This window comes from Amblyraja radiata, chromosome 24, assembly GCF_010909765.2.
Source record: "Amblyraja radiata isolate CabotCenter1 chromosome 24, sAmbRad1.1.pri, whole genome shotgun sequence".
Classification (NCBI taxonomy): Eukaryota; Metazoa; Chordata; class Chondrichthyes; order Rajiformes; family Rajidae; genus Amblyraja; species Amblyraja radiata.
In genome coordinates this window covers 30,650,654-30,673,092 of record NC_045979.1, presented here as the reverse complement: position 1 = coordinate 30,673,092, position 22,439 = coordinate 30,650,654, and the positions used below count along the sequence as shown (strand labels likewise).

Genomic DNA, 22,439 nt, shown 5'->3' with positions numbered 1-22,439 from the left:
CCATATGTGCTTTTCAGCAGTTACATGTGGCAGAAACCGATTGGAAATAGGTGGGGTTTACCCTAGCCATTTTATACGAGCCCAGAAATAACGTTGTTCCTGAACACCAGGCAAACCTTTGTTTAGTTTAGTTTAGAGATACAGTGCGGAAACAGGCCCCTCGGCCCACTGAGTTCGCGCCAACCAGCGATCCCCGCACACTAGCACTATCCTATGCACTGGGGACAATGCATCATTTTTACTGAAGCCAATTAACCTACAAACCTGTACGTCTTTGGAATGTGGGAGGAAACCTGCACACCTGGGGAAAACCCACGTGGTCACGGGGAGAACTTACAAATGCTGTACAGACAGCTTCCGTAGTCAGGATTGAACTGGGATCCCTGGCCCTGTAAAGCAGCAACTCTACCGCTGCACCACCGTGCCGCCCTTTGTCTTGTGTTGTTACTTTGCCCACTATTTTATATAATTTAGTCACTAAAGAGAGATGTTGGGTAGAGCTGGATGTCATCTATTTTTCAGTGGAAGATATCTTTATTTCCTTCAACTGTGTCTCAAGGGTCTGTGTGGAGTTGAGAATTTGGAAGGGGCCATGGATAGAGTCGAATGGGATCGTATAGGTAATAACCATATACCAATTACAGCACGGAAACAGGCCATCTCGGCCCTTCTAGTCCGTGCCGAACACGTATTCTCCCCTAGTCCCATCTACCTGCACTCAGGCCATAACCCTCCATTCCTTTCCCATCCATATACCTATCCAATTTATTTTTAAATGATAAAATCGAACCTGCCTCCACCACCTTCACTGGAAGCTCATTCCACACAGCTACCACTCTCTGAGTAAAGAAGTTCCCCCTCATGTTACCTCTAAACTTCTGTCCCTTAATTCTCAAGTCATGTCCTCTTGTTTGAATCTTCCCTACTCTCAGTGGGAAAAGCTTATCCACGTCAACTCTGTCTATCCCTCTCATCATTTTAAAGACCTCTATCAAGTCCCCCCTTAACCTTCTGCGCTCCAAAGAATAAAGACCTAACTTGTTCAACCACTGGTGTAATGGTGTAGGAATAAGAAGCCATTGCAACTGATTCTCTTGCTCAGCCTAAATAGGCCAGAATGGGGTCAGTTTTGTGATTTTATTTCCATTCAATCTTGAGTAACATTTACACCGTGTGTTTCAAGTAATTTATTATAAATACTATTGATTGTTTTTGCTCAAGAGTATTGCAATCATATTTGAGATAGAGTGCAGAGGTTGACCAGACTGATACCAAGGATGGCAGGACTGTTTTATAGGAAGTGATTCATTCGATCTGCATTCATCACCAGATACAATCACGCTACTTTCAAAATCACTCTTCTTCCTCTAAATCTTGCATCATTCCTTCTTGTTCTCTAATATTCTCTGCATTCTATATCTTGATAGTAGACTTTAGGAGAGCTCCCCCTCCCCTCCCCATCAACAACACCACAGTCACAATAGACAATAGGTGCAGGACTCTCACGCCACTCAAATATATAGCAAACCTTTCATCCATTTGTTCTATATCTCTCCACATCATCGCCTATATCTCTCGATTCCCTTTCCCGGACTTTCATCCTGAAGAAGGGTCTCGACCCGAAACGTCACCCATTCCTTCTCACCTGAGATGCTCCCTGTCCCGCTGAGTTACTCCAGCATTTTGTCTATCTATAGCAAATTAATGTCAGTAACGTCCACATCACAAGAAAGGTTAAAAAAATGTTTTATTACAGAACAAAAATCCATGTGATGCCCATGTCTTGAGAGTGAATTAAATTTAAAAAAATCATGGCCTTCCCATTGTTGTCATAGAGACTGCATGGATTGGTCTTGTTTGTTCAGTACCATCGCTTGTTTTAAACAGCACTAACAATTACACAGTAGGGGCTCCGACTTACTGCAATGGCAGTGATTATGGAATCACAGTTCTGAAGGCTTCTTAAAATACAAGAATAAAGTTGAAAGTGTGTTACGCCAGCGGTGCCTAGTGATTTAAATTGCAAATGACACTTTCATGTAATCAACTGAGTCGCAGCCTTTATAATGTAACATTTAAGTCGCAAATTTGAGCCTGGAATTACTGCCCTGCAAGCTACATTGAGGTTTAGGCGGAGTCTCTTCCTATTGTGCATTTTTATTCAAATGAAATCTAATAATGCTCAATGTGTCTAAATGCCAATGACAAAAAAAGACAAGCCTACACAAGGTAGCAAGGCAGCGGGATTGAACCTGGGTCTCTGGTGCTGTAAGGCAGCAACTCTACCGCTGCGCCATCGTGCCGCCCTCTGCTGTTCCACTCATCCTACGTTGGGGCATTGATGCATTCATTCTTGCTACCAGTCTCCAGTGACGTTTGAGTATTTGAGGACTTGTTGGTTAAGCTCATGTTTGCATTGCCATAATGAAGTTAATGCATGATGGAGACAAATTTCCATGGGCAGCAGAATCCAAGGAAGATCCTCCTCACACTCCTTCAATTCGATTGATTTAAAAAGTCCCCCCCCCTCCCACCCCCCAAGGTCTAAAAGATGTTTGATGCATGAAGATCATGTCTGCTCTGCCGACTACAATCTGCATTCTTTGGATATTGGGAGGATGTGGTGGAAGAGTATTCTGGTGATGACTTTCCTTGTAGATTTGTCACCCATCTGACATACATGATTACCACATCTCTGAGAAGCCTGGTATATCCTACCCACACCAGGTTTGTTTAGTTTAGAGATAGTGTGGAAACAGATCCTTCAGTCCACAGAGGCCATGCCGACCAACACGAGTTCTAGGTTATCCCACTTTCACTATAATAAATAATAAAGTATCACATCCTACACACTAGGGGTAATTTACAGAATCCAATTAACCTGAAAACCTGCACGACTTTGGAATGTGGGAGGAAACCAGAGCACCCATACAAAACCCACAAGGTCATGGGGAGAACGTAGAAACTCCAAATGGACCGTACCGGTAATCAGGATCGAACCTGGGCTCTACTGCTGTGTCACCGTGCTGCCCTTAAACCGTTTTCTAGCTGGCATACAGGCCCTTCAAAACACTAAGGAGCTGACAACTACCCCAGAGAGTAGAGGAAACATTTAGTAGAATGCTCCAAGAATAAGGATCTTCGGTTACGTGGGTTACTCGACAATGTGGGAATCTTCTCAAAGGACGAGAGGCAATTTGATCAAATTGAAGGTCTTCTCAGAGGAAAAAACCCCAGAACTTTTTCTATTGTCCGATGGAGTGAGAGTCAGAGAACACAGATTGGATGCAATTGGAGCTTGCCACTTTTTTGTGGAAAATGATAGCATTCCCCTCATCTTTGCCTTTCACCCCACCAACCACATTTAACAGATCACACTCCGTAAACTCTGCCACTTTCAAAGTCCAAGACAAACATTAAGCACACTGCTTTTTCGATCTCGCTATTTCTAGATTGGACAACATATACAGCTCAAACATGGTCTGCCTATCTGAATGCTGACTATACCATCTGGACCTACATTCAATGACCACATTCCACACTCACATTAGAATCTAAATTTGGGATGTGGGAAAACATTGCTCTTGTATACCAAAAATATTTTACCATATTATCCATTTTATTTTACAAGTTAAAACATGGACCCGTTGCAGTTCGCATACCGTCCGAACAGATCCACGGACGATGCGGTCTCCCAGGTCTTGCACACTGCTCTCTCCCATCTGGACAGCCAGAAGGGGGGCTACGTGAGGATGCTGTTCATAGACTACAGTTCAGCCTTCAACACGATAGTCCCCACCAGACTGGCCGGGAAGCTAATGGAATTGGGGCTCAACACCTCCCTGTGTGCCTGGGTCCTGGACTTTCTCACCGCCAGGCCATAGGTAGTCAAGATGGGAGGGAATACATCGAAGTCCCTCACCCTGAGCACAGGATCGCCCCAGGGTTGCGTCCTCAGCCCCCTATTGTACTCCCTGTACACACATGACTGTGTGGCTAGGTTCAGCTCCAACTCAATAATTAAGTTTGCTGATGACACTGTGGTGGTGGGCCTGATCTCAGACAACGATGAGAAGGCCTACCGGGAGGAGGTGGCTGATCTAGCACTCTGGTGCCAGGATAACAGCCTCCTCTTGAACATCAAAAAAACGGAGGTGATCATGGACTTTAGGAGGGCACATCATCCGAGGACGTACACTCCATTGAGGATAAATGGGGATCCTGTGGATAGGGTGAACTGTTTTAAATATCTGGGAGTCCACATCTCCGAGGATATGACATGGGCATCACACGCCTCAGCACTCGTGAGTAAGGCAAGGCAGCGCCTTTACCACCTCAGGCAATTGAGGAAATTCAGAGTGTCTCCGAGGATCCTCCAGTGCTTCTACGCAGCGGTGGTGGAAAGCATCTTGTCCGGGAACATTACCATCTGGTTTGGGAATTGCTCTGCCAAGGACAAGAAGGCTCTGCAGAGAGTAGTGCGTTCGGCCAAACGCACTATGGGAACTTCACTTGCCCCCCTGCAGGAACTATACATCAGGAGGTGCAACTCCAGAGCCAACAATATCATGAGAGACCCCTTCCACCCCTGCAACGGACTGTTCCAGCTGCTACGGTCAGGCAAACGCCTCCGTTGCCATGCGGTGAGAACAGAGGTTGAGAAGGAGTTTCTTCCCAGAGGCCATTCGGACTGTAAACGCCTATCTCACCAGGGACTAACTCTACTGAACGTTTTTCCTTCCATTATTTATTGTGTAAAGGTATATGTGTGTTTATGATTGTGTTTATAGTTTGTTTGGTTGTTTGTCTTTTTGCCCAAAAGTCCGCGAGCATTGCCACTTTCATTTCACTGCACATCTCGTATGTGTATGTGACAAATAAACTTGACTTAACTTGACTTGACTTAACTTTGGGAGCATTGGGAAGTGCAGGACAAAGGTAGCGAAGTCAATAGACAATAGATGCAGGAGTAGGCCATTCGGCCCATCGAGCCAGCACCACCATTCACTGTGAACATGGCTGATCATCCACATTCAGTACTTGGTACCTGCCTTCTCACCATATCCCCTGACTCCGCTATCTTTAAGAGCTCTTTCAAACTCTCTCTTGAAAGCATCCAGAGAATTGGCCTCCACTGCCTTCAGAGGCAGAGAATTCCACAGATTCATAACTCTCTGGTTGAAAAAGTTTTTCCTCATCTCTGTTCTAAATGGCCTACCCCTTATTTTTAAACTGTGGCCCCTGGTTCTGGACTCCCCCAACATCGGGAACAGTCACTGAATCAAATCTTTTGGTTTCGAGATACAGCGTGGAAGCAGACCCTTCGCCCACTCCAACGAGCGCTCGCCTGTACATTAATTCTATCCTACAATTTTACAGAAGCTAATTAACCTACAAACCTGCACTTCTTTGGGATGTGGGCGGAAACTGGAGCACCCGGAGAAAACTCATGCAGTCATAGGGAAAATGTACGAACTCTGCAGAGACAGCACCAGTAGTCAGGATCGAACCTGGGTCTCTGGCGCTGTATGGCAGTGGAAGTCTGCAGTGGATGCAAGACCCTAGAGACTCTATAGCTGATGAATAGCCATTCAGCAAGGGACAAGGTGCCGTGCTAAAAAGGCCCAGACTTTTCAGGACATTCCTTCAAGGGCGGCACGGTGGCAGGATTGCTGTCATACAGCGCCAGAGATCCGGGTTCAATCCTGACTTTGGGTGCTGCAGTATGGAGTTTGTAGCTTCTCCCCGTGACCCGTGTTGAATCTGTAATCTCTGGTTTCCCCCCCCCACACTCCAAGGATGCAAAAGTTTGTAGGCAAATTAGCTTGGTAAAATTGTAAATTGTCCTTAGTGTGTGTAGGGTAACGTTAGTGTGAGGGTATCACTGGGTGGTGCAGACTCGATGGGCTGAAGGGCCTGTTTCTGCACTGTATCGCTAAAACAAAAACAAGAAACTTCCACCTCATTACATTTTGAAGCTTGCATGCATTGATATTTCCCTTCCCTTCACCCTCACACCCAACTCAGTCCTCACTGAAGCCAGTAGGAAAGATGATCAAATTTTACTGACTAGCATCAAAACATGGTAGCGAAAGCTAGAAAATGTTGATGGCAAAATCTAAAATGAAATGGTCATTAAAGCTCCAATAATTATTTATGGTTTTCAGGAGTTTTCATCCAAGACAAATTCCCAGGACAATTACTGACAGAACCTATTTAAATTGCTTCAGGCTGACAAAATAGTCACAAACCATTTACTGCTTTGATTAATCTAGGGCAGGATGCTTGAGGTTATGGCTGAGAAAATTAGATTATTTTTTGCAAAGAAGTTCGTGCTTCTGCACGATATAATTACAGATACTAATTGCACATATTAGCCTGCAGTCTTTGAATTTTAAAGATTTTTTTGAAAAGTTGTTTTATTTAATTGAAGATACCCATCTCTAGATTGTTTCACGAGAAACACACTACATTTTAAGCACTCACTGGCTTGAAGTACGTCTTTTTTTCTACATACATAGGGTAGGTAGTAAGAACCTTCTCCCAGAGTTGAAATGAAAAGACAAGAAGGCATAGCTTTAAGGTGAAATGGGCAAAAAGCGATGTGCGGGGTAATTATTATTATTTTTTACACAGAGAATGGTTGGTGCCTGGAATGTGAGGCCAAGAGTGGTGATGGAGGCAGACATGTCAGCGGCATTTAAGAGGCTTTTAGATAGGCACACGAATATGCAGAGAATGGAGCAATATCATTTTCTCTGGAAAGCCAGAGTTTGCGGGAAGACCTGATAAAAGTATGTAAAATTTTGAGAGACATAGATAAGGTAGACAGTCCGAGTCCTTTTCCCAGTTTGGAAAAAAAAATTTAAATGCTAGAAGGTATAGTTTAGTTAGAGATAGTATTCCTAGAGGCTCTGTAGCTGATGAATAGCCATTCAACAAGGGACAAGATGCCGAGCTACAGCATCCGTGCCAACCAGCAATCCCCGTACATTAACACTATCCGACACATACCAGGGACAATTTACACTTATACCAAGTATACAAAGCAAAGCCAATTAACCTACAAACCTGTATGTCTTTGGAGTGTGGGAGGAAACACACGCGGTCACGGGGAGAATGTACAAGCTCTGTATGGACAGCACCTGCGTCTCTGGCGCTGCAAGTGCTGTGAGGCAACAATACCGCTGTGCCACCCTTGCAAGGTGAAAGTCGCAAAGTTTAAAAGGTGACGTTGGGGGCAAATTGTTTTTGAAAAACAGAGCGTGGCACGTACTGCCATGGGGTTGGGTTGAAGCAGATACATTAGTGGCATTCAAAATACTTTTGGATAGGCACATGAACGTACAGGGAAAGGAGGGATATGGATTATATGTGATCGAGGTCAAAGGGGCTATTCTTGTGCTGTGTTCTAATTACAAAATAAAGGGAATTCTGAAATACAATTCCAACTCAAGCACCTGCCATCCTACCTTTGCCAATCATAACTCTTAGCTGACTCAATGTTGGTTTTGGCCAGAGAAACACAAGTGATTGCCAACGTCTCAATGAGGCAGCACTCCCTAATGCGGGAACTTTATATAACAAGCAAAAACAACTTGAGGTACATCACGTGGCAAGGCCAATTCTGTGTTGGCACAATACCCTTGCCCAATTCGGTGGTGCTGGTACAATTTCACTTCCTTTCCAGTCATCTGCTTAGATGTTGAGTTCAAAATAAAGTATTGCTCAGGCTGCAGGCATAGCTTAAAGTATAATTAAACAGGATTCTAAATGCTTGCAATCACCCAAATTGCAGCATGTGAATTTTTGTTCCTTTCCTTTACTTGGCCCTATACCAACTATGATTCAGATCTCAGAAACTTGATTGATCCAGAATGAAGATGCATTTCTCTGACCATGCAAAATATGATAAACTTCAAGTGCTCTCCAAGCAACCATTGATTATAAGAAATACTTCCATGCCCATGCAAACAAGATGACTTTAAAATAAATGCCTATATTAATTGGACATTTGAAATCAAAAGATACAACCTCATGAATGACGACAGAGCTTTATTCATCGCCTGATGTAGGAAGGAACTGCAGATGCTGGTTTAAACCGATGATAGACACAAAAAGCTGGAGTAACAACCCTCTGCAGTCAAATTCAATGTAAGCTCATTCTAAAAAAAAACATTTGGACAACACAACAGCATGCTTCTGCTGTGTAGGAAGGAACTGCAGATGCTAGTTTACACTGAAGATGAGCATAAAATACTGAAGTAACCCAGCAGGTCTGAAAAAGGGTCTCGACCCGAAATGTTGTTTATTAATTTTCTCCAGAGATGCTGCCTGACCCGCTGATTTACTTCAGTATTTCATGTCTATCTTTAGGATGCTACTGCTATTTATTTCACATTACAATCTGGAGGAAGAACAGTCAACTGAGAAGGATACAGGCCCTGTAAAAGTTGAAAACAAATCACTTAGATGCAGTGAAAAGATCTGCTGCTTGCAAATGCTTCTTATATTGCAGAAAAGGATGCACAACGTTTGTATGTCCATGATGGATGGCAGATTATAAATTATGGAAATCTGACATCTCACACCACTAAGTAGCGAATACAAAGTAACTTCACCAGAACTACAAGATAGCTACAGAAAGTTGAGAGCAGTAGTGCTTTGATGTGAAGGAGAAAATAGAAAGGAAATATCCAAAAAGACAACGTTTTTAAAACAGAGTGGAATGATAGTAAGATTAATTGACAAAAGATAATGACGCACACCAACTTGACAAGAATCAAACACAGTAATGTGCAGAAAGCATAAGCCACAATGCGAGGAATCCAAAAGGAAAACAAAATTCTGAAATTGTTTCGGGGCCCCAAGAGATAAAAGGACACGTTACAAGTCTGGCAGTTGCACAGGAAAGTGCTGTGGGAAAGAATGGATGTTGGTCATGACTGAACAATGAAGTATGTGTGGCAGAGAGGGAAACACATGAAATAAAATGGAGGAGAAAAATGTATTTGATTTTTGTATATACTGGAGGTGCTATATGAATGAGTGGATGATATAATTCATACTTTATCATATATGGCAGAGAATATTCTAACAATATGGTGGTTGATAAGATGGACAACAAAAATCACAAAAGGTAAAAGCTATGTACAGTACTGGTTGAGGTCAGAAAGTCTATCCCTGTTTAAGCTACATTAGACACCCACCCACACACACAGAATGAAGATGCAGTTTAAATATACAAATTTTATTTAAATTTGGATAAGAAACTTTAATAAGGCACATTCAAAACAGAGCTGGTGATAGCATTTCAAAGGTTCCCAAACAGAGCACTTTAGCGAGAAACACCACCAAATGAAAACAATGCAGAACATTTCAAATGTAACCTGTCGGCCAAATGGATGAAAGAAATTGCAAATTTAGATCCCAATTATGGGCTCAATTGTTCAGCAAAACAGAGCCAACCCCATTAAGAAATACATCAACTGAGATCCCGACAAAATTATCCCAGGTTAACTCAAAATTATTCAGAAACCAGCAACAATGAACACAATAAAGTTGTGTTTCATAACATTTCAAACATGTATCAAATGGAGGCCAAATAATCCAAGTACCAACATGATGAATTCAACAGTATCCAAAAGCACAAAGTGGAGTAAGAATGAATCACAACAATTTTCCCACCCACTTTTAAATCCATTCTTCAAATCCCTGTTGCCCAAATATCAAAAGGGACACAAATGCCTTTTTCATACCTGCAAATTATTGAAAATGTATCAAGTCTTGTTCTTCAACAAGCCTTTCAAAAATGATGCATGTTTAGATTTTTCCCAAATTAAAAATTGTAAATGTAGTCATTTCACAAAAATCGAGTTTTTGTAGGTCTGTAAGAGCTGGGCGCAGCTAGTCTGTGGTTCAGATTTGAGAAGTATCTGTTCACATTTTGTACGTGTCAGCCTCAGTGGTTTCCTGAAGTAAAATTCATGAATGCAAAGCGCTTTAAGACTGTACGTGCATGAACTTTGTATTTCATTACTCAAGCATAGACATAGAAAATAGACTTCCCTACTACTTACTGAGTTCTAACATTATTGAGGATCATAGGCCAATATAATAATGGAAATCTTATGTCAGCTTTTCAGAAATTCAAACCTATCTGGATAAAATATTGTTTTTCTTTGAAAAAACTGTATTTGTAACAGTCAAGTAGCCTGTTTTCTTGCTGGACCAGTTAAAATTTATCTAAATAAGTTTGTGTAGACAATTTTCCAATTAAAATTGATCAGGATTCAATACATAAAAGAAACAAGCACACACAAAATCACATGCAATGTAAAGAAGTGTAATCAAATTTTAAGTAGAAATTGGAATGATACATTAAAAATGTCAAGTTCTATCACCTTACCACCAATATGGACATGCTGTTATGAATATTTTAACTTATTTTCATGCTGGGGAAAAAAAAAAACTTAACATCGAAAACATTTGTCGAACTATAATAGCAAACAGCTATAAATCAGGAAAGATAGCCAGATAAATTGGAATTTAAGTAAACAAAGCTGGAAGTTCCACAAGTTTTAAATCTTAGCTTACCATTATCAAATACATAGTCTGCAAAAAAATGTACTGAATTTCACATCTTTAGCTTAATAAACAAAAGTTAATATGTTGTGCTCATTAGGTTATGAACATTAAATATGAATATGCCATAAAGTATTTAATAATTTGGAAAGTCCAAAATTAATAAAGTCCACCATTTCTGGTGTACCTTGCATCTCTGCACTTCATGTGACCATGTATGTACCATTATTAAAAACATTAAAAAAAAATACAAAATAGCTTGTAAACACATAAATGCCCTCAACAATCATATTTGACAATATGCAATCTTTTGGGAAGCATAAGCTCAAGACACCAAGCTGGCTAATGTCGATACCCCAACAAAACTTAGATTTCTTAAAACATGCAACCTTGAGGTGGTGAATAATCCATGTATTTGCCTATGACTTGGATGTGTTAACAGGACGTTTAATGGAAACTTGCACTCTCTCTCTCTTCATATATTCAGATAGTGAGACATGGGACAATTGACTGAATGGTCTCCTTCTGTGCTGCGATTTTGTACAATTCAGGGATGTTGCAGCCAAGCATCTACTATTGCACGGCCCTCTTTGAAATGGGGCATAAACAGAGTCTGGGCAATGATGCTTTGCTCACTGCACTTGTAGAGTGCTCAGATCAATAAACCCATTGCAGTAACACATCTCCTGCCAATGCCTTATTTTCACTCACTTATCTCACCATTAGATAATTCTGAAGCTATGAGCATCCAAGTCATTTGTTAATTTTCCATAGGGATTCAATCAATGCTCACTGGACTAATAATGAGGCAGGGGATGGAAGAGATGTCTACAGGGCACGAGAAAGAAACATACACAGTGCCCTCCATAATGTTTGGGACAAAGGCCCATCATTTATTTATTTACCGCTGTACACAATTTGAGATTTGTAATAGAAAAAAAAAAATCACATGTGGTTAAAGTGCACTGTGTCAGATTTTATTAAAGGGTATTTTTATACATTTTGGTTTCACCATGTAGAAATTACAGCTGTGTTTATACATAGTCCCCCCATTTCAGGGCACCATAATGTTTGGGACACATGGCTTAACAGGTGTTTGTAATTGCTCAGGTGTGTTTAAATGCTTCCTTAATGCCTCCTTTTACAGAGCTCTCGGCACCCAGTCTTTCCATCACCTTTGGAAACTTTTATTGCTGTTTATCAACACGAATACCAAAGTTGTGCCAATGAAAGTCAAATAAGCCAATATGAGACTGAGAAACAAGAATAAAACTGTTAAGAAACATCAGCCAAACCTTAGGCTGACCAAAATCAACTGTTTGGAACATCATTACGAAGAAAGAGAGTACTGGTGAGCTTACTAATCACAAAGAGACTGGCAGGCCAAGGAAGACCTACACAGCTGATGACAGAAGAATTATCTCTATAATAAAGAAAAATCCCCAACCACCTGTCCGACAGATCAGAAACACTCTTCAGGAGTCAGGTGTGGATTTTTCAATGACCACTGTCCTCAGAAGACTTCACGAACAGATATACAGAGGCTACACATTGATGCAAACCACTGGTTAGCCGCAAAAAGATGCAAACCACTGGTTAACCGCAAAAATAGGATGGCCAGGTTACAGTTTGCCAAGAAGTAATTAAAAGAGCAACCACAGTTTGGGAAAAAGGTCATGTGGGCAGATAATCTGAAGATTAACTTATATCAGAGCGATGGCAATAGCAAAGTATGGAGGCGAGAAGGAACTGCCCAAGATCCAAAGTATCACCTCATCTGTGAAACACGGTGGTGGGCGTGTTATGGCCTAGGCATGTATGGCTGCTGAAGGTACTGGCTTACTTATCTTCATTAATGATACATCTGCTGTTGGTAGAAGCATAATGAATTCTGAAGTGTATAGACGCATCCTAGCTGCTGAAGTTCAACCAAATGCCTCAAAACTCATTGGCCGGCAGTTCATTCTAAGCAAGACAATGATCCCAAACATACGGCTAAAGCAACAAAGGAGTTTTTCAAAGCTAAAAAATGGTAAATTCTTGAGTGGCCAAGTCAATCACCCAATCTGAACCCAATTGAGCATCCCTTTTATATGCTGAAGAGAAAACCGAAAGGGACTAGCCCCCAAAACAAGCATAAGCTAAAGATGGCTGCAATACAGGCCTGGCAGAGCATCACCAGAAAAACACATCCAGCAACGGTGATGCCCATGAATCGCAGACTTCAAGCAGTCATTGCATGCAAAGGATATGCAACAAAATACTAAACATGACTACTTTTATTTAGATGATATTGCTGTGTCCCAAACATTCTGGTGCCCTGAAATGGGAGGACTATGTATAAACACTGCTGCAATTTCTATATGATGAAACTAAAATTTATAAAAATACCCTTTATTAAAATCTGCCAATGTGCTCCATAACCACGAGTGATTTTTTCTATTACAAATCTCAAATTGTGGAGTACAGAGGCAAAATAAATGAATGATGGGTCTTTGTCCCAAACATTATGGAGGGCACTGTATGCCCTCTTTACCAGCTGACAACAGAAAAGCAAAGAGGTAGAAAACCTGTAAAATAAATGCACATTCTAAATTGTGATTTCAGTATTTTTAAGAAATGCAAGTGGAGAAACTGTTCGGCTGCTGTTATTATGAAACAGGTCCACTACCAATTTTCTGGCACACTTGGTTCCAGAGCCTAGCTGTGTTATCCGTATTACTGGACCAACAGAGGTCATGGCCTTGGTGGCGCCAAGATACCGGCCCATAAAGTCGGCCATGGATGTCAGCTGTGGGAACGGTTCTGGCCAGGCCGGAGTTCCAGAGCACTGGCTGCTGGCAGCAAATTCCACCTGTTGATCTGCCGCATAAGTCTGCTTTGGGAATGGATCTGCCGGTGTCAGCCAGGCTAGGGTTCCAGAGGGGGAACTGCAGGGGGGAAATTTGACCCGCCGAGATCAGCTGCTTTATCGGGCCCAGGCGCCACATTTTCGGGGGAACTTTGGATTGGGGGGGGGGAGATGGGACCATCATTTGCCGGAAAATTGGTGGTGGACCTGTAATTGGTAAATCGGGGGAAGATATATACAGTACTGACTATGAAGATTTTTTACCTTAACAGGCAATAACCTTTAACAAAAAGTTTGGAAAAATTAATATTTGAACTAGTTTGGATATTTATTTATAAAATTGTATTTCCAAACAAACCCAACTTTAATATCTTGGTTAAGACAATTACATGCATAAATTTAACAAAAAGAAACATTTGAAAGACCGTAAAGATTTGATAATTTAACCCTCTGCACTAAACTAGTACATATCAAGCCAGTACTAATATTAAGCTACATATAGAAATGCTGTCCCTATGTGTGTCATGCCAGCAGTGAAACACATGCAAAATTCAAAGATTAAAAAGGCATCCTAGTTTCAAGACTTTCCTGTTAAAAAAAACACTAAATGACCAAGGCACCAATTTAGGGATTTATAAGAATGGATGCAATATTAAATGGCACAGCAGACAGATGTTATAACACAAGAGGAATTGTTAAACAATGTAATTGCCAAAGAATGAAATGGATATCTCTGTTTAGAGAAAAATGTAACCTTACCTATTATCTGGGCACCTTATATTAATTAGATGATCAGGCAGATATCATACAACACATATGCCCCCCCCCCTCCCCCCAAATTCACCAATTTGGCATTTTTCCTCTATATTCAGTTTGAACAAATTAGACAAGTTTTCCTTTTCCTTCCCTTACAAATTCAACAGGTCTGACATTGTTTAATAAGGGAGAAATGGAAACAGGGGATGATGGAGGGAAGAAGACGTATTTATTTTTGAGGTTTTTTTTGTCCAGATGTACTGGCATATCTGGTTACTGTGATAGAACCCTCATTTCTTGTTTTAAAGCAATGAAGCTCAATAGGGCTTTACTACTTTAAACCAGCTAATGCAGAGATTGTTGTCATTTTACCACATACACCTACTCCACAATCACCTCTGCCTCGCGGTCTGGTGTGGCCGAAGCTTCAGGTTGTGGCTGAGACACTTGGTTGCTGGCTTTCTCCAGGAAATATGCAAAAGGATTCTCCTGATTACTTTCCATTGCCTGATAGACCAGAAAGAGGATTAATATCACAATGATGAACAGGAGGATTCGTAGCCACACTGGCACAAGACGTTGTACTGGTTTATTCTCCTTTGTACCCGAATAGCTGCTTTTCTCCTTATAGGTATTTCTCATCGAAGCCCGTGTGGCCAGATCATCAAAATTATACTGAATTGGCCGACCTGCTGCTCCTTTGATTGGTCGACGTCGTGTTGCACTGTACATAGAAATAAAAGAATAGTTAGCTTCATTGCAGGATTTCTTTCCAGCATTCTTCCCATGATAGCATGTATCACCACCCCCCCCATCCAACTAATAGGTATTTTGGATAATTATGCTGAACAAAGGACACATTTCTAACCTGATTCCTGATGGAGAGCTCATTTCAATTGGAAACACCGGAGTCAATACATCCACTGTTTCATTTACCTGAAATAAATTTAAAAAATATATATTTATGCATTGTTTTAATGCTTGTATTTCACTTGAACACTTGGATTTCAGTCTGAAGTCTAGGGTCTCGACCCAAAGCATCATCTATTCCTCCGGATGCTGCCTGACCCGCCGAGTTACTCCAGCTTTTTGTGTCAGTCTTCGGTTTAAACCAAGATCTGCATTTCATCCCAACTTACTTGGATACAACAGTCTGTGTTGCAACAGCAAATAACAATACAATCCACTATATATTCAGTTTTATTTTTATATCGGCAAACCAGAAATAACATTTTACACCTAATGAATGCATGTAAGGATTCTATTTATAAATGTTTCTTCTCCAAAGGAATGTATAATTTAGCATATTTAATGATTATTATTTTTAGTTAATTTAAAATGGTCCTTTCTGGAAACTCTTAATTTGAAAGGGTGAACAGTTTGAAAAAATAATTTTCCAGATTTCTCGGCTAAGCCTTATTATATTGGAATTCTGCAATTGCTCTATTAACAGAGAGACAATAAAGTGCTCATTCTAACTTGGGAATATTTCAAGGGGCCGTTATAAAGAGGATGGTAATAACAAGGGTTTACTATATTTGGATAATATCACTTGTTAGATATTCTGCAAAGTCCTCAACCAGCTGGGCATTACGGGGCCGACAAAGAAGAGGGCCATTCAATCCACAAGCGAAGCCGCAGAGAAAGCCACTAGATGGCTTTAGATTAAGAGGGCTGATCTGAGGGTGGTTGCTGCTGGGACGCAACCGGGGCTTGATCAACCCCGGCTGGGTCGCCTGGGCGAGGGTGTCTGATGTTATGAGTCCCGAAACACCCGATGACCCCAGGCCACATCACTGAGGATGGAATAATCTCCACCCATCTATAGTTACCCAACCAGATGCAACTAAATTTAATGTAGCTCTTTCTTCCCAATAACCCTTTCTGACTTAAGCTCTCCCTTCTCCACCTCCAGTTTAAATTCCATTTGGAATATTTTGGAGGACCAAGAAACCAAGATGCGTCCCAGCGCATCTAGAAGATGCATCTTTCACACTGAAAATAAAGGCAATTTCACCACACAATATCTCTGTCAACTGGTATAAAATATAAATTAAATAGCCATCAGCATCAAATGTTGTCATTTATAAAGTTAGTAATTAAATGTACAGTTAATTTCATAAATTGGAAGTGAGTTCTTTCAAAGATGTATAATGCAAACAGAATGTGGGAAAGCTTAACATTCACTCTGATGTGGATTGATGAGGAATGAGCTATTTATAGGTTATCATTCACTTGCCCTCTGGAAACCGAATATAGCCAAGGACTTTCTTTGCTTGCTAATGCAAAAGCCATTGCATGTACTAGTACCCAACAGTCATTTCTAGAGTATTAAACCAATATTTTGCATGTAGATTCACTTATTTCATCTTAAACATTGTCATGAAATGGCATAAACCCTGGCTATATGCAAAAATGTAGTTATTATGGTGGATAGAATGTATTAATTGAATAGAAAAATAAAACAAGTCAGAAGCATTGCCCAGCACTGTGGAACTGCAGGAGCATTTCTGAATTTATTACTCTCTTTATATTTTGCCATGATATTTCTCAATATTAATTCTCAAGGACACAGATTTCTCAATCTAAATCCTTTAAGGGAATTGTCAGCATGAGTGATTCTGGCATTGTTTTTTGCCTAATACGACTTCTTGCCTTTGATTCATCTGAATGATTTATAATCCTTACTTGTTTTCGACTTTATAAACAGGTTGGTCTCCAGATTTATCCCTTCACTCCATATCCTTTGATTGTAATCATGATTATGCCAGAACTTAAGGCTTTTGAAAATATGTAACATTTTAAATAATGAGAAAAATAATCAGGGAGGAAAATAATAAGTTTGCCTTTCATAGTTTGCAAACAAAAAGCACTTTTTTTCCCTCTGCTTCCATTCACATATTTTCTTCAGAGAAGTGATCAGTTTTGGAAATTGACAGACAAGTGAAAAGCATCAATTTGTGAGCCGAACACATCCTAGATAATTGAACTACATGCACAATTACCTGCATTTGTCTTGATTTGCTTGTACTACTTGCATCTGTGATGGTGATTTTCGATGTACTGTGTCTTTGATATGAAGAATCTGAAGAGAGATGCATAGATAACTAAATCTAAAACACAAAGTCTTAAAAAACTGGATTGGAGATATACAACTAGAAATGTATTCATATCGGCATCAAATGTACCATTCTAAGAAACATTGAAATTCAGAATCTGTACCATGCTCTCATTGCGCTACAACCATCGGGAAAAAAGGTCAAGGAATCTGAGAAACATGACCTCCATTTTTTCCCAGTAACCATCAAGCTCTTGAGCACTGCACAACTATCTCAGTAACTCTGATCTACTATGAACTTTGTTTTGGTTACACTATGAATTTACACTATTATGGTCTAGTTAGCTAGTAATACTGATGATCAATTTATTGTTTTACTGATTATTTTATACTTGTGCGTGTTATTGTATTAATTAGCCCACAAAGCTGCAGCAACAATTTGAATGTTCCGTTGCCAATACAGATGACAACTAAATTCTCTTGCTGCCTAAAACGTAATTTCTGATGTAATGTCTTGGAAATCACAAGTAAACAAGGCTGCATTTTGAAATCAAAGCTCAAGGATTCCTACCACTCTGGCCATTCCCTTTTCTCTTTTACCTTCTGAGAGAACCCACAGGAGCTTGAAAGCTCGAGCATCCAGACTTAATATTTAGCTTCTTCCCTACAGGTGTTAGGCTTTTGATCCAATTACCTCTTTCACACCCCTTTCCTAGAGGTGCTGCCACATAGGCTTCACTCTACCTCATACGCCATTCTATTGTTGCACCTTATTTTTTTTTTATATACTATAGTTTAGCTTAGTTTATTGTCACGTGTATCGAGGTACTGTGAAAAACTTTTGTTGCATGCTAACCAGTCAGCGGAAAGATAGCACGATTATAATCGAGCCATCCGGTGTGCACCAGGGGTCGGCAACCTTGTTCTGCATAGGGGCCAGGATGCATGTATGTCAGCGGAGGGCGGGCCACATCTATCACGTGTACACATGGATCTCACTCCCATCCCGCCCCGGATGGCAGGCATCAAAACACATGTTCACAGAAGGTAGACAAAAATGGGGGGCGTAGGTTGCCGACCCCTGGTGTAGACGATCAAGGGAATAATGTGAATAATGTTTAATGCAAGATAAAGCCCAGTAAAGTCGGATCAAAGATAGGCTGAGGGTTTCCAATGAGGTAGATAGTAGCTCAGGACTGCTCTCTAGTTGTTGGTAGGATGGTTCAGTTGGCTGATTACAGCTGGGAAGAAACTGTCCCTGAATCCGCAGGTGTGCGTAATTTGATTTATTATTACAGGATGTATACTACTTATTTTAAGCTTCAATGCACCCTGGTGTACATTATAATAAATAATCTGAATCCGAATCCAAGAATAATATTATGGGAATTGGAGGTCATGGTTTTCAGGTTCCTGTACCCATTTCCCTGATAATCACAGCACGATGAGAGCATGCTAATGATTCTGAATTGCAATCTTTATTTTTAGAATGGTATAGCTAATGGACAAAGTGAAAGAATTTAAGGTATTACTTTGGCTTATCAGAGGAGTTAACTCGCATTTCAAATAAGTTAAATGGCTTCAATAAAATAATGAAAGTTGTACTTCAGAAGAGGTAGGGAATATTTACATGCCAAGATCCCAGCCTATGGTCAAGCTGATCAGAAAGATGACATGAAGCAAGCACATAGAAGTTGGGAATATTAGGAGGTGTTGATATCAAATGTATCTTGATTGTGAATTACCTAAATTACTCAAAGCAATACAAAAATGAATCACAATGTAAAAGAGCATTATTTAGAGATCATAATTTCACAAATTAAACAAAAGTGGTTACAAATCACTGGTATTAATCAAAATTAATATCTCAATTTGCAGTGTCCCACATAAGGAATAACAACAAAGTGATGAAATTCATATTCTCTTAAATTCAAAGCCTGGACCAAAATGCTTGTCCATTTGTAGTTCTCGATATCCAACAGCAATAAACATCAATTATTTGCTGCTCTGGCACGCTCCATGCCTGTTTTTCCCCCCCGTTATGGTCTGTGCATAGCAAAGAGTCAAAAAGATGCAGCTCAACACACAGAATAGTGCATTTCATTTTCTTCATATAAATCATTTTAGGAGTTGTGTGTGTTGAAATGTGAACTTCAAGGTACTGACTCCCACTATCAAATGGATCTATAGGAGGCGCTACCTCAAAAAGGCAGTCAGCATCAAAGACCCATACTACCTTTGCCACATCTTCAATTTACTCCAACCATCGGCAGGTACAAGCCAAGTACACGAGTCTGAAATTAGTGATCACCAGTTTCAATAACAACTTCTTACCAACAACCATCAGGCTCTTGGAACATTACATAGCACTAACCTCAGCTATAAACTATGGGCTCTCTTTGGTTGCACTAAGTACTTTAGGTGTTTTTGCACTCGCATTGGGGTTATTCATTTATTGATTTTTTGCTTATTATAAATTATCTATGTGTGTTATGTTTTATAGGTCTGTTATGCTGCTGCAAGTAGGAATGTCGTGTAAGAATGTTTGGTTATCATTGCCAGATGGCAATTAAACATTCTCGAATTGACTCATGAAATATATCGTGCTGTGCAGTATTCTCCTTGTACATCACTCAATTGTTTACAGTAATCTCCATTTTTTTTTAAATTTGGGGATAACCCGATTAAAAAATAAATAGTTGGGCTTAAATTGACAACGAAGTTGAGGCAACAAAATACTTTGAGCTTATCTCAACAAAATACTTAACTACAACTTACCAATTTTACTGTGTGTGGAGCCCTCAGGTGGAAAATCTGCAAGAGAGAATTATAATTCTGTATAACATTCAATTTTGGAAACAAAAATCAAACTTTTAGCAATCCGAGACATGGCAATAAATATTTTTGAATTGATGCCAGGAATTTGGACAGATACAAATATTTTATCAATTTAAGAAGTGATCAAAATCATAGACTATTTGGGAGCAAGACTCATTTATACAACATGTTATACATTTGTACAACATATTAACATGCCATAATCTCTAATTTATGCAGCCACACCCTACAAAAGTATACTATTTGGCATTTTATAAACAGTTAATAGCTTGAATTTGAAATGGCAAGCAAGAAATTGAAAGGTTTAAAAGTCTACTTTTTATTTATTAAAATTTCTACATACTTTACACTAGCTTACCCTCAGAATATTGCTATGTTTTTGTTAATTACATTTTGGCAGCAACTGATGATGCATTCGATCAATTGATGTACACTGGCAGTTTCTATCATTAGGCTGCATAAAGATTAACTGGTACATCCAATTTATCTACCGTTCTTTTTCTTAACTGATACAAGTTCAATTATACTTTACACTCAATGTTACTCTACATAACATCATCCTACTAGGGAGGAATCCATTGCAAAATATTAGGCAATGGGATACGATATCAATAGAAATATAATGCTAATTCATAAAAGGTGATTTTACTTTCTCAGGTAGAATACAAATAAAGTAAATCTGACTATAATGTGGGTAGAACATGTGGCGACTGCAGTCGCCTAAGTGGGACTACGTCGCCTAAACAGAACTACGAATCTTATGGAATATATTTTTTTCTGGTAATTCCGGCATTCGATCGCTATACCCAAATGTTATTGGGAAGATGGTGGCACAGCAGGCCCACAATACGTATGCAGTCATTCAAGCAACTTTAATGTAGAATATTCGCGATTTAAATCACCTTCTCTAATCTACACAAAAAATACTCAGAAATTCGGTATTGGTCCTGGTTCATCGACAGGATTCTAGTCCAAGTCTGAATATTGTGGGTTCAAGCCACATACCAGAAAGTTAGCAGCCACCTTTGGGTATTATAGAGGGATCGCCGCACAGGCAATTTATTTTCTCACATTGACCTCCAAGGAAACAGAACACATTCAGCATGGCAGCAACAATTTGCTAATTGTCTTTTTAAATAAAAGTCCACATTGCATTAAAAATCTGTTAAAACATAACAAGGTGCAACTGCACGAGGAATGAATTATTAATTTGCAGACCACCATAGTGCAACAAATACCAATTTAACTTGAAAGTCGACGCTATGCTTCGGCAGGACATTGCCACCAAAAGGAGGAAAGACAAAAGCAGATTTCTTAAAAATAAAGAAAAGGCTTAACCTCATCTCCACAGATTTTCTCTCCTCTAAATGTCTCAACTAAAAGGAGTCAAATTAGAAACATGTACTGGCATTTCCATTTAGTATGATACCTAATCTGCTGTGCAATGCTATCTTTTCTGCATTTTTATCTTTACATCCCAATCCCTAACAGGATATCAAAATGAAATATATAACCATAAAGTGGGAGGAATACACAGCAAGCCAGCAGGATGGTATGCATCCAGGGCAAGTGTAAAACAGCATTTCAATTTAACGACATTCAATCATATATTTTTTTAAAAGGTTAACTCGTACATCCATCCAAAGATGCTTTATGACCTGTTGGATAATGTAAACAGGAAACACGAAAACAAATGACTTTTAGTACTTTGCACATGTTAAAAGTATAGTTGATTTTACCTTCTTCCTCTTCACTATCTGAGTATTGTTCAACATCGCCGGTTCCGTTTTGCTTGGGTGGAGGCACAGCTGGACCCTGCCCCATCAGCTTCAGGAGCTTCTTTTCATAAACTGATCTGGTAGTGGCTACATGGAGTTAGAAAAGACAGCAAACACAAATAAAGGGTGAAGAATGACCAGCTACATCTCAATGATTTCTGATGCCTTTTAGGGTGAAATTTCAATTATTAATGTGGAACAATAGGAAATTAATAATAGACTACAGTAATGCAAGGAAAATAGACATGCATAATAAATTAAACTGCATGATACAAAAATAATCATCATCTGAACTTGTCATCTGCCTGTAGTGTAACAATTCAATAGGTATAAACATTTATTAACTTTTAGTTCTATTCGGTTTTCAAATATTTTTTGAGAAATGGAGAAATAACAATTTGCCTTATAGCATTTCCAATTTAGTAAAACAGCCTAAAAGTGTGCCACAAAGATGGAATCAGACAAAACTTGACGCAAATGAAAAGGAAAGAAATATTTAAATAATTGACCAAACAAGGTCAAACAGACTTCAAGCAGAGGCACAGGGATTTGAAGATGCTGGAATCTTGTGCAA

General features: G+C 39.7%; 1 protein-coding gene across 2 annotated transcripts in view; it reads right to left on the bottom strand.

Moving 5' to 3' along the window:
* Positions 1-9,229: 9,229 nt before the first annotated feature.
* The window catches only part of lemd1 (LEM domain containing 1), a 34,069-nt gene continuing 20,859 nt past the window's right edge, over positions 9,230-22,439 (bottom strand). The window contains exons 3-7 of one of the 2 annotated variants that reach the window (XM_033042814.1): positions 21,827-21,952; positions 20,028-20,063; positions 17,197-17,276; positions 15,060-15,127; positions 9,230-14,915 (exon numbers count right to left, since the gene is read on the bottom strand). In XM_033042814.1, the coding sequence (XP_032898705.1) occupies positions 14,573-14,915; positions 15,060-15,127; positions 17,197-17,276; positions 20,028-20,063; positions 21,827-21,952 (653 nt within the window). In that variant the 3' untranslated portion in view covers positions 9,230-14,572. The remainder of the gene's footprint in view (positions 14,916-15,059; positions 15,128-17,196; positions 17,277-20,027; positions 20,064-21,826; positions 21,953-22,439) is intronic. The other variant, XM_033042813.1, reaches the window with a different exon arrangement.